This window comes from Oncorhynchus mykiss, chromosome 28, assembly GCF_057628025.1.
Source record: "Oncorhynchus mykiss isolate SJ-2025 chromosome 28, ASM5762802v1, whole genome shotgun sequence".
Lineage (NCBI taxonomy): Eukaryota > Metazoa > Chordata > Actinopteri > Salmoniformes > Salmonidae > Oncorhynchus > Oncorhynchus mykiss.
This window is the reverse complement of record NC_143049.1, coordinates 20,824,290-20,837,583: the sequence shown is the minus strand read 5'-3', so window position 1 is coordinate 20,837,583 and position 13,294 is coordinate 20,824,290. Positions and strand designations below refer to the sequence as shown.

The 13,294-nt window shown below is 42.6% G+C and overlaps 1 protein-coding gene across 2 annotated transcripts in view; it reads left to right on the top strand.

The window, feature by feature from the left end:
• LOC110508701 (cadherin-18-like) overlaps positions 1-12,292 on the top strand; it is an 80,748-nt gene extending 68,456 nt beyond the window's left edge. For both annotated transcript variants that reach the window (XM_021589429.3, XM_090225291.1), the window contains exons 9-12: positions 2,000-2,121; positions 8,941-9,055; positions 10,852-11,115; positions 11,510-12,292. In XM_021589429.3, the coding sequence (XP_021445104.3) occupies positions 2,000-2,121; positions 8,941-9,055; positions 10,852-11,115; positions 11,510-12,036 (1,028 nt within the window). In that variant the 3' untranslated portion in view covers positions 12,037-12,292. The remainder of the gene's footprint in view (positions 1-1,999; positions 2,122-8,940; positions 9,056-10,851; positions 11,116-11,509) is intronic.
• Positions 12,293-13,294: the final 1,002 nt, after the last annotated feature.

Genomic DNA, 13,294 nt, shown 5'->3' with positions numbered 1-13,294 from the left:
GCCTACAAACCTGACTCGGTTACACCAACTCTGTCAGGAGGAATGGGCCAAAATTCACCCAATGTATTCTGGGAAGCTTGTGGAAGGCTACCCAAAACGTTTGACCCAAGTCAACCAATTTAACAGGCAATGCTACTAATTTCTAATTGAGTGTATGTAAACTTCTGACCCACTAGAATGCTATGAAAGAAATAAAAGCTGAAATGAATCATTCTCTCTACTATTATTCTGACATTTCACATTCTTAAAATAAAGTGGTGATCCTAACTGAAATAAGACATGGAATTTTTCCTCTGATTAAATATCAGGAATTGTGAAAAACTGAGTATAAATGTATTTGGCTAAGGCGTATGTAAACTTCCGACTTCAACTGTATATACAGTCCATTCGCAAAGTATTCAGACCTCTTCACTTTTCCACATTTTGTTGCGTTACAGCCTTATTCTAAAATGGATTAAATATTATTATTTTCTCATCATTCTACGCACACTACCCCATAATGACAAAGTGAAAACAGGTTTTTAGAAATGTTTGCAAATGTACAAACAAAAAGAAACTGAAATACATGACCTAAATCAGTATTCAGACCCTTTGCTATGAGAATCGAAGTTCAGATCAAGTACATCCTGTTTCCATTGATCATCCTTGAGATGTTTCTACAACTAGATTGGAGTCCACCTGTGGTAAATTCAATTGATTGGACATGATTTGGAAAGGCATACACGTGTCTATATAAGGTCCCACAGATGACAGTGCATGAGGTCAAAGGAATTGTCGGTAGCGCTCCGAGACAGGATTGTGTAGATGCACAGATCTGGCGAAAGGTACCAAAAAATGTCTGCATTATTGAAGGTCCCGAAGAACACAGTGGTCTCCATCTTTCTTAAATGGAAGAAGTTTGGAACCACCAAGACTCTTCCTAGTGCTGGCCAGGGGAGAAGGCCCTTGGTCAAGGAAGGGACCCAGGTGGTCACTCTGACAAACACCAGGGTTATTCTGTGGAGATGGGAGAACCTTATAGAAGGACAACTGTCACTACAGCATTCCACCAATCAGGCCTTTATGGTAGTGGCCAGATGGAAGCTACTCCTCAGGAAAAGGAAAATGACAGCTTGCTTGGAATTTGCACCTGAAAGACTCTCAGACCATGAGAAACAAGATTCTCTGGTCTGATGAAACCAAGATTGAAGTATTTGAATGCCAAGTGTCACGTCTGGAGGAAACCAGGCTCTGCTCATCACCTGGCCAATACCATTCCTACAGTGAAGCATGGTGGTGGCAGAATCATGCTGTGGGGATGTTTTTTTAGCGGCAGGGCCTGGGAGACTAGTCAGGATCAAGGGAAAGATGAATGAAGCAAAGTACAGAGAGATCCTTGATGAAAACCTTCTCCTGAGCGCTCACGATCTCAGACTGGGGCGACGTTTCACCTTCAGGACAGGACAACGACCCTAAACACATAGACAAGACAACGCAGGAGTGGCTTTTGGACAAGTCTCAATGTCCCTCAGTGGCCCAGCCAAAGCCTGGACTTGAACCCAATCTAACCTCTCTGAAGAGACCTGAAAATAGCTGTGCAGCGACGCTCCTCATCCGACATGACAGAGCTTGAGAGGATCTGTAGAGAAGATTGTGAGAAACTTCCCAAATACAGGTGTGCCCAGTTTGTAGCGTCATACCCAAGAAGACTCGAGGCTATAATCACTGCCAAAGATGAGTAAATGGTCTGAATACTTATGTAAACGTAATATACATTTTTTATTTTGAAAACATTTGCAACAAATGCAATTTTTTTTTTGCTTTGTCATTATGAGGTATTGTGTGTAGATTGAGGGGAAACAACTATTTAATCAATTTTAGAATAAGGCTGTAACGTAACTATGGCTTGTGATGTGCTTTTTAGATTTGTTTTACATAGGGGGTTATTAGATGTGTTTTATACAGACAGTAGCTATGCAATATAAGTGTTCTATTCAGTTTTTTTGTTTGTTATTTTCAGACAATCCGAGTCTCGTCAGCCATGTTCCTATAACAATCCAGGTGTTGGATGTAAATGACAACGCTCCCTACATAGCAAGAGATGATGAGATCATTGTGTGTGAAACCTCCAGGGCAGGACAGGTGAGTATCTTTCATTAAACACACCTCCCTCCATCTTTTCAGCTCTTTTCCACTTTACACCCCCTCTCTCTCCCACCTTCTCTCCCGTGAGATCATATTCTCCCTTCTTCAACTGTTGTCTTTTAAAACCTCTTATCACGAACTCACATGCATGCAGTCACACACATTCTCCCACAGACATACACGCACAGACACACACACAGTACACACACATACCCTCTCTGCCTTTGTTGTGTGTTTGACACCATCAGGAATGGATTTATCTGTGGTGCTGCAGACTTTTGCAGCCTCTTGAACCCATAAATTATTCAGCATGTACCAATTTCTCCACAAGCAGATAGGAGCTGCATTAAGCGCAACAGAGCCAGATTGCAGAAAATGTTTATCATCTCGCATTCAAATTTGGCCCGTGTCCAGCAAACCACGACTGCTCAGATTCACATCGCAATAGCATTCTCTCTTCATATTTTTCCCCTTGAATGAAGATTACTAAACAGGCTGCAGCATATAATCAGTTAGCTGGCTGAAGGCGACAGATGATGCATGCTAAGATGCCGAGGCTCTTTTTCCAAAACTGCAACAAATTACATTAAATTAAAGTAACTTTCAGGAAATTTGGCTTGATGTATGGTAAAATATGTTGTTATGTTCATCGAAAGGAAGTCAATTATTATTTAGTTGAGAACTAATTGTACTTTTTTTAGGGCCACACACAATCATTGCCTCGACAGCTAATTCTGTATTTCCAAAGCTTAGTGTATTACTGTATCCTACCAAAAGTTTAGGAATGCTTCTTATAGACTGACAATGCTATAGTGGAGTGTAGGTACAGTAGCCAGGTGATTAACCACCAGGCAGTGGTGTAAAGTACTGAAGTAAAAATACTTTAAAGTACTACTTAAGTAGTTTTGGGGGATATCTGTACTTACAACTGATTTTTTGACAACTTTTACTTTTACTTCACTACAGTCCTAAAGAAAATAATGTATTTTTTACTCGTTTCATGTCGAATGCTTAAGAGGACAGGACAATGATCAATTTCACACACTTGTCAAGAGATCATCCCTGGTCATCCATACTGCCTCTGATCTGGCGGATTAACCAAAAACAAATGCTTCATTTGTAAATTATGTCTGAGTGTTGGAATGTGCCCCTGGCTATCCGTAAAATAAAAAATGAATTTGAAATTACATTTACTTTTGATACTTGAAAAGTACTTTTCCTCAAGTATGGCAGTTGGGTACTTTTTCCACCACTGCCACCAGGGCCGTGCAGAGACCATTCAGAGGGCTGGAGCTTGAAATGAAAAAAAGGCTGCAATTCATAACACACACTATATATACAAAAGTATGTGGACACCCCTTCAAATTAGTAGATTCGGCTATTTCAGCCACACCCATTGCTGACAGGTGTATAAAATCAAGCACACAGCCATACCATCTCCATAGACAAACATTAGCAGTATAATGGACTTAATGAAGAGCTTAATGACTTTCAACGTGGCACCGTCATAGGATTCCACCTTTCAACAAGTCAGTTAGTCAAATTTTGGCCCTGCTAGAGCTGCCTCAGGTCAACTGTAAGTGCCGTAATTGTGAAGTCGAAACTTCTAGAAGGAACAACGGGCGAAGTGGTAGTTCACAAAAGCTCACAGAACGGGACTGCCGAGTGTTGAAATGCATAAAAATTGTTTGTCCTGGGTTGCAACGTTCACTACCAAGTTCCAAACTGCCTCTGGAAGCAACTTCAGCACAATAACTGCTCATCAGGAGTTTCATTAAATTAGTTTCCATAGACGAGCAGCCACACACAAGCCTAAGATCACGATGCGCAATGCAAGCGTCGGCTGGAGTGGTGTAAAGCTCACCACCATTGGACTCTGGAGCAGTGGCCTGCACAGAGCCTTGACCTCAACCCCATCGAACACCTTTGGGATGAATTGGAACGGCGACTACGAGCCAGGCCTAGTCACCCAAATTTAGTGCCTGACCTCTCTAATGCTCTTGTGGCTGAATGGAAGCAAGTCCCTGCAGCAATATTCCAACATCTAATGGGAAGCCTTCCCAGAAGACTGAAGGCTGTTGTAGCAGCAAAGTGGTTCGACGAGCAGGTGTCCACATATACGTATATACCACCACCCAAAAGGTCACTTGGCGAGTGGGAGGGCAAATGTGTAACCGATGTGAAATGGCTAGCTATTTAGCGGTGGTGCGCGCTAATAGTGTTTCAATCGGCGACGTCAACTGCTCTGAGACCTTGTAGTAGTTGTTCCCCGTGCTCTGCAAGGGCCGTGGCTTTTGTGGAGCAATGGGTAACGATGCTTTGAGGGTGACTGTTGTCGTTGTGTGCAGAGGGTCCCTGGTTCGAGCCCAGGTTAGGGCGAGGAGAGGGATGGAAGCAATACTGTTACATCGGCACAGGTAGACTCCTATCTGTGCATGGACCTGGTAACCACTACAATTCGTGAATTGTCCATATGAGAGTTTTTCACTCAGGTCACCTGCTGAAGGAAGCCAGTCTTTTTTATGAACTGACAATACATCAGGAACAATGCTGTTAGAGACAGTTCATATGCCCTAGCTCAGATCTATACTCCTGTCTGGAAAAAGGCTGCATGTGGAACAATGGCACGTGCTAATGGAATAGCTAACAGAAAGGGAGGGAGGGTTAAAGACCTGTTCAGTCAGATAGTCTTTACTATGATACGAAAGTATATTGTGAGTTGACTTACTTAACTTATTCCTATTATATTTAGCTGCTTGTGGAGCAGTACATAATGTACTATGTGTATATATATATATATATATATATATATATATATATATTTCATAGTTTTGATGTCTTCACTATTATTCTACAATGTAGAAAATAATAAAAAATAAAGAAAAACCCTGGAATGAGTAGGTGTGTCCAAATTTTTGACTGGTACTGTATATTATGTATATTATATATATATATATATATACAGTACCAGTCAAAAGTTTTTTTTACTATTTTCTACATTGTGGAATAATAATGAAGACATCAAAACTATGAAATAACACATATGGAATCATGCAGTAACCAAAAGTGTTAAACAAATCCAAATAGATTTTTTATATTTGAGATTCTACAAAGTAGCCACCCTTTGCACAGCTTTGCACACTCTTGGCATTCTCTCAACCAGCTTCACCTGGAATGCTTTTCAAACAGTCTTGAAGGAGTTCCCACATATGCTGAGCACTTGTTGTCTGTTTTTCCTTCACTCTGCGGTCCAACTCATCCCAAACCATCTCAATTGGGTTGAGGTCGGGTGATTGTGGAGGCCAGGTCATGTGATGCAGCACTCTATCACTCTCCTTCTTGGTAAATTATGTCTGAGTGTTGGAATGTGCCCCTGGCTATCCGTAAAATAAAAAATGAATTTGAAATTACATTTACTTTTGATACTTGAAAAGTACTTTTCCTCAAGTATGGCAGTTGGGTACTTTTTCCACCACTGCCACCAGGGCCGTGCAGAGACCATTCAGAGGGCTGGAGCTTGAAATGAAAAAAAGGCTGCAATTCATAACACACACTATATATACAAAAGTATGTGGACACCCCTTCAAATTAGTAGATTCGGCTATTTCAGCCACACCCATTGCTGACAGGTGTATAAAATCAAGCACACAGCCATACCATCTCCATAGACAAACATTAGCAGTATAATGGACTTAATGAAGAGCTTAATGACTTTCAACGTGGCACCGTCATAGGATTCCACCTTTCAACAAGTCAGTTAGTCAAATTTTGGCCCTGCTAGAGCTGCCTCAGGTCAACTGTAAGTGCCGTAATTGTGAAGTCGAAACTTCTAGAAGGAACAACGGGCGAAGTGGTAGTTCACAAAAGCTCACAGAACGGGACTGCCGAGTGTTGAAATGCATAAAAATTGTTTGTCCTGGGTTGCAACGTTCACTACCAAGTTCCAAACTGCCTCTGGAAGCAACTTCAGCACAATAACTGCTCATCAGGAGTTTCATTAAATTAGTTTCCATAGACGAGCAGCCACACACAAGCCTAAGATCACGATGCGCAATGCAAGCGTCGGCTGGAGTGGTGTAAAGCTCACCACCATTGGACTCTGGAGCAGTGGCCTGCACAGAGCCTTGACCTCAACCCCATCGAACACCTTTGGGATGAATTGGAACGGCGACTACGAGCCAGGCCTAGTCACCCAAATTTAGTGCCTGACCTCTCTAATGCTCTTGTGGCTGAATGGAAGCAAGTCCCTGCAGCAATATTCCAACATCTAATGGGAAGCCTTCCCAGAAGACTGAAGGCTGTTGTAGCAGCAAAGTGGTTCGACGAGCAGGTGTCCACATATACGTATATACCACCACCCAAAAGGTCACTTGGCGAGTGGGAGGGCAAATGTGTAACCGATGTGAAATGGCTAGCTATTTAGCGGTGGTGCGCGCTAATAGTGTTTCAATCGGCGACGTCAACTGCTCTGAGACCTTGTAGTAGTTGTTCCCCGTGCTCTGCAAGGGCCGTGGCTTTTGTGGAGCAATGGGTAACGATGCTTTGAGGGTGACTGTTGTCGTTGTGTGCAGAGGGTCCCTGGTTCGAGCCCAGGTTAGGGCGAGGAGAGGGATGGAAGCAATACTGTTACATCGGCACAGGTAGACTCCTATCTGTGCATGGACCTGGTAACCACTACAATTCGTGAATTGTCCATATGAGAGTTTTTCACTCAGGTCACCTGCTGAAGGAAGCCAGTCTTTTTTATGAACTGACAATACATCAGGAACAATGCTGTTAGAGACAGTTCATATGCCCTAGCTCAGATCTATACTCCTGTCTGGAAAAAGGCTGCATGTGGAACAATGGCACGTGCTAATGGAATAGCTAACAGAAAGGGAGGGAGGGTTAAAGACCTGTTCAGTCAGATAGTCTTTACTATGATACGAAAGTATATTGTGAGTTGACTTACTTAACTTATTCCTATTATATTTAGCTGCTTGTGGAGCAGTACATAATGTACTATGTGTATATATATATATATATATATATATATATATATATATTTCATAGTTTTGATGTCTTCACTATTATTCTACAATGTAGAAAATAATAAAAAATAAAGAAAAACCCTGGAATGAGTAGGTGTGTCCAAATTTTTGACTGGTACTGTATATTATGTATATTATATATATATATATATATACAGTACCAGTCAAAAGTTTTTTTTACTATTTTCTACATTGTGGAATAATAATGAAGACATCAAAACTATGAAATAACACATATGGAATCATGCAGTAACCAAAAGTGTTAAACAAATCCAAATAGATTTTTTATATTTGAGATTCTACAAAGTAGCCACCCTTTGCACAGCTTTGCACACTCTTGGCATTCTCTCAACCAGCTTCACCTGGAATGCTTTTCAAACAGTCTTGAAGGAGTTCCCACATATGCTGAGCACTTGTTGTCTGTTTTTCCTTCACTCTGCGGTCCAACTCATCCCAAACCATCTCAATTGGGTTGAGGTCGGGTGATTGTGGAGGCCAGGTCATGTGATGCAGCACTCTATCACTCTCCTTCTTGGTCAAATAGCCCTTACACAGCCTGGAGGTGTGTTGGGTCATTGTCCTGTTAAAAAACGAATGATAGTCACGCTAAGCACAAACCAGCTGGGATGGCGTATCGCTGCAGAATGCTGTTGCAGCCATGCTGGTTAAGTGTGCCTTGAATTCTAAATAAATCACAGACAGTGTCACCAGCAAAGCACCCACACACAATCACACCACCTTCTCCATGCTTCACGGTGGGAACCACACATGCAGAGATCATCCGTTCACCTTTGCTGCATCTCACAAAAATGTCACATTTGGACTCATCAGAACAAAGGACAGATTTCCACTGGTCTAATGTCCATTGCTCATGTTTCTTGACCCAAGCAAGTCTCTTCTTCTTATTGGTGTCCATTAGTAGTGGTTTCTTTGCAGTAATTCGACCATGAAGGCCTGATTCACGCAGTCTCCTCTGAACAGTTGATGTTGAGATGTGTCTGTTACTTGAACTCTGTGAAGCAGTTATTTGGGATGCAATTTCTGAGGCTGGTAACTCTAATGAACTTATCCTCTGCAGCAGTGGTAACTCTGGGTTTTCCTTTCGTGTGGCGGTCCTCATGAGAACCAGTTTCATCATCGCTTTTGATGGTGTTTGCGACTGCACTTGAAGAAACTTTCAAGTTCTTGAAATGTTCCGCATTGGCTGAACATCATGTCTTAAAGTAATGATGGACTGTCGTTTCTCATTGCTTATTTGAAATTTTCTTGCCATAATATGGACTTGGTCTTTTACCAAATAGGGTTATCTTCTGTATACCACCCCTACCCTGTCACAACACATCTGACTTGCTCAAACGCATTAAGAAGGAAAGAAATTCCACAAATTAACTTTTAACAAAGCACACCTGTTAATTGAAATGCATTCCAGGTGACTGCCTCATGAAGCTGGTTGAGAAAATGCCAAGAATGTGCAAAGATGTAATCATGGCAAAGGGAGGCTAGTTTGAAGAATCTCAAATATAAAATATATTTTGATTTAACACTTTTTTTGGTTACAACATCATTCCATATGTGTTATTTCATAGCTTTGATGTCTTTACTATACAATGTAGAAAACACTAAATATAAAGAAAAACCCTTGAATGTGTGTGTCCAAACTTTTGACTGGTACTATATATATATACAGTATATATATATATATATATATATACTGTACATACATATAGACACACACCCATTTCCCTCTCCCTCTCTTCCCCAAACTCCTCTCCCTCTTCTCTGACAGGTGATCCAGACAGTGAGGCCATCAGACAAGGACAACTTTGCAAATGGCCGATTCTCGTTTGCCCTGCCAATTGACCTTCCAGTCAATCCTAATTTCACCCTGAAGGATAACGAAGGTAGGCTGGCTATTGTGGCTTTGTGTGGCAATTAAAAAAATGTGCACAACATTTTGTTCAACCACCACCAGGGATTCTGGGTGTGGACAGATATTTGTGTCAGATACTCTGGAGTGGCATTACAAACACAAATATATCTAGTGGCGTTTGTTGTCTAACAGCCCCGTTTACACTTTCTCCTCCCTCGAGACATATTTTAATATAAAAGCGAAGGACCTGCAGGGGTGTTTCCTTGGTAACAGACAATAATTTTCCTCGTCCTTATTTTAGCTTAAAGCTACTTGGCTGAATTCAGAGAGAACACTGTTTTTTAATTTTTTTCCTTGTCTGAAAGCTCAATAGCTCCATTGGCAGATCAGGGAAAATCTCGAGATTAAGGTAGACTTCCAAGACGGATGACAAAAACCTGAAAGATGCCAGACAGAGACAGTGAGCTTCCTCTGAGTTTTGTATCAGCGCTCTGTGCTCTCGATGGTGGTGTAGCCTCACACTTAGCTTTTATCCCCTCCCCGACTGGCCCTGTTTTCCCTCAGGCGCTTGTTCAGTGAAACCACATTTCCACTGATGTGCATTATGCCTATGTTTACACAGGAGCACCAGGTAGTACTCCTCAGCTAGAGCTAAAAGGAACACTGCTGCATCAGTGCACTGATTGGGTGGTAGTAGGATACTCTAGCTCCCTCAGGCTGTGGAATCTCGTAGATGTGGTTGTTATGCTTTGCTTTTGAAAGGTTTTGATTTCCAAAATTATTTAATATATAATCAGTGCCCTGGGGTTAGTCTGGATGATTTCCTGACGTTCACCAACTGATAGTCATGATTGATATTGCCAGAAATGCCTTGTGAATGAGGTAGAATTTTACAGACCTACAGCAGCTTACTCTCCAGGATGTGTTAGAGAGAAAGATAATCATCTATGATTTCCTCTGCTGTAATCATAATCATTTGGAGGAAGAAAGAAGCTGGGAGGTGGCTTTATATTCTATTGTCTCCCAAGTGGAGGATGAAGGAGAGATATATTGGGTCTTTTTTGTTTACCTGCTTCCTCTCAGTGGGCGAGGAGGTACAGTAATGAATTTTGACTTGAAGCTTGTGGGCCAGCGCCCCTGCATGCCAATAGGAATCCTATGTAAATGAACGCTTCCTCCTATGCACCTTCCCATGGGCTCGCTCTGTTGGAATACATTTGTTGATATCCAGAAGGTTGGCCCCTCCTACTCCCCCCACCCCTCTTTCCCTGTCTCTTACCATCCCAAGTGACATGCTTTATCATGGCTCTGTGCGCCTGGGGGAAAATGAATCTGTATTGTGAAGAGGAGGGCCGTGATTGTGCATACAAAAGCGTGGCTCTGGGCCGTGAAAATGAAAATCTGCTAGAGCCTCTCCAGAATGAGAAAAGCTATGGCAACAGCCGTGCTGGGCTGGATAGAATACTGTTGGCCGGTTTTAATAAAGCCTGAAGAGGCAGTCGCTATCTGTCCCCAGTCTTTTCTAATAGATAGCAGTGGGAATGAATGGGGAACTATGGGCATCCTCTGCAATGTTGGAGAAAACTCCCCATATCTCAGGGCAAGTTATTTGTTGTACTGGTCTTCTGTTCTCTGTGGTTGCATATGTTATTTCAGGGGGAAAACAGGTCAGGGCAACGTTCCTTTAGATGGTATATTTTGGAAAAGTAGATAAAATGACGAAAATACACTACATTTTGTAGTAATGTTTGTATCAATACTTATAGGGACTTTTTGTCAATACAATTATACATCCAGTGTATTTTAAATTTTGTCATTCTGCTCCAGACAACACTGCCAGCATCATGGCGCGGAGGCGTCAGTTCAGCCAATCGGAGCAGGATCTCTACCAACTTCCTGTGGTTGTGAAGGATGGAGGAGAGCCTGTCCTGAGCAGCACCTCCACCCTGAACCTCCGGGTGTGTGTCTGCCAGAGAGGAGGAGGTGGCAGCAGCAGGGTGAAGGCCTGCCGAGTCCCGGCCTTCCTCTCCACAGCAGGCCTGAGCACCGGGGCCTTCATCGCCATTTTGCTCTGCATCATCATCCTGCTGGGTAAGAGACAAGAGAGCGGGTTGAGATGGCATGGTAGGAAAGAGAAGATGGGAGAGAAGGGGGGGAAAGAGAAAGAGGAAGGGAGAAAGTGGGAGGGATAGAGATGGGAAAGGAGAGATATCCTTGCCCGTGTATGTGTTTAGTCAGCCGCTTAGAGCCACACTCCAGAGCTGGGGGAGGGGGAGAGAGAGAGACCTTCTTGCCTTGAGGTAGAGATAATGAAAAGCTTCACACCAGCTGCAGGAGTAACTCTGGCTGATTTGTTTCCAGCAGCTAAGGCCACAATTCCACTCTCAAATCGATGCATTGGAGAATAGGGTGTGCATTTTGAGCCTGTAATGACATATTGTAAGTCGTTGTGGTCTTGTCCCCTCTCCTCTGTCCTGTACTGCAGCCATCGTGGTGCTATTTGTCATCCTGCGGAGCAAAAAGGGCAAGAAGGAACCGTTAATCATCTCTGAGGAGGACGTCCGGGAGAACGTGGTCACATACGACGACGAGGGCGGGGGCGAGGAGGACACAGAGGCGTTTGACATCGCAGCACTGCGGAACCCCGCCGGGGCGGAACGGAGGAGGCTGCGGCGGGAGGTAAGGCCTGGGACAGAGGGTTGGCTGGTGGCCTGTGGGCCCCAGAGCCCATCCCTGGTTCTGCTGGATACAGAGGATATGCACCATGTCATTAGACAGAAAGTGGTGGAAGCTGACAGGGACACCAGCGGGCCACCCTATGACTCCCTCCAGACTTACTCGTACGAGGGCCGTGGCTCTCCCACGGGGTCGGTCAGCTCTCTGGGGCTGGCCCAGGTCCTGCCCCCTGAACTCAGCTACAGTGACCTGGAGGACTGGGAGCCGGAGGGTCACACACTGTCCAGGCTGTTCGAGACAGAACTCTCTGAGACAGAACAGACCATAGCCCTGTAAAACATCTCTCCTCTTCAATCCCGTTAAAGGTTAACCTAACAATACAGAGCTAATTTGAGTTATACAACTTGTTTCGTTGTGGAATTGACTGTAATTTTACACTGGGCTCTGACAAGTGAAGTGGGGGAAAGTATTAACATTTTTGGAGAAAAACAAACCCCCAAAATCCTGAAGTTGTTTAAAAAAGGAGACTATTTTCCCTAGTGTATATTTTTATTGATAAATAAAGGTCAATGATTCTGGATAAGTGAATTAATATGCAAGTTGTGTGTCATGATGTATAATGTGTCCGGTTCCATAGGAGTTGTCTCCTTAGTACCATTGCGGTAAGTCTCTGGGTCAGTATTCATAAAGTATCTCAGAGTACGAGTACTGATATATGATCAGTTAGGTCCCCTCAGTCCATATTATCATGATCATTATGATCTAAAAGGCCAAACTGAACTTAAATCAGCACTCCTACTCTGAGACGCTTTCTGAATATGGGCACTAGAACAGTAACCAACAGTCTTTCAACTCTTTCTTTAGTTAACCATTCTAAATTTGTGTACAGCTCCCCAAAACTACATCAGAGGACCAGAGCAACTTTTAATTGGGAAACAACACCATTCTATGAATGATAATTGGATCCAAATGCTTTGGTGTGCAGCTTTTTATCACTTCCCGGGGATTTATAAATCAGCTGTGAAAAGGTCTTGTTTCCCGCTCAGTCTTGATCAATTCCCAGGAGAGCCCAGCTCCATAAAAAAAGTAACAAGAAATCGTTCCTTAATGTCTTTAATAATAACAGGCGATGAGGGGACTCCTATTTGAATTACTGGGCTATTTTTACAATACAATATTAATCATGGTTTCATGTTCAGGAATAATGATAATCAAGTAAGATCTTATCCATTAACTCACACTATGTCGTATATATCATATTGAAATGATAATGTGTCATGACACTACTTCCATTTCATTGAATTTGACAATAAGTCTTAACAGCCCATAATACTATTCCACACCCACCTACAATAATACACAATATGCTGCATTGCAAACATTCCTACTGTGCTGCTTATTCACAGCAAGATAATTAAGGGAGATGTGTGTGTACTTACTCCTTTGAAAACAACTGTGACCCCCCCCAAGAAAAGAATAATTCTGTTGCCATAATGGTTGTTAGATTATGAATAATGCATTACTATATAATTGCATTCTATCTGAGAAGGATGTTTAAAGGTTATGGAGGGTAAATAGCATCTCTGCGGCCTCC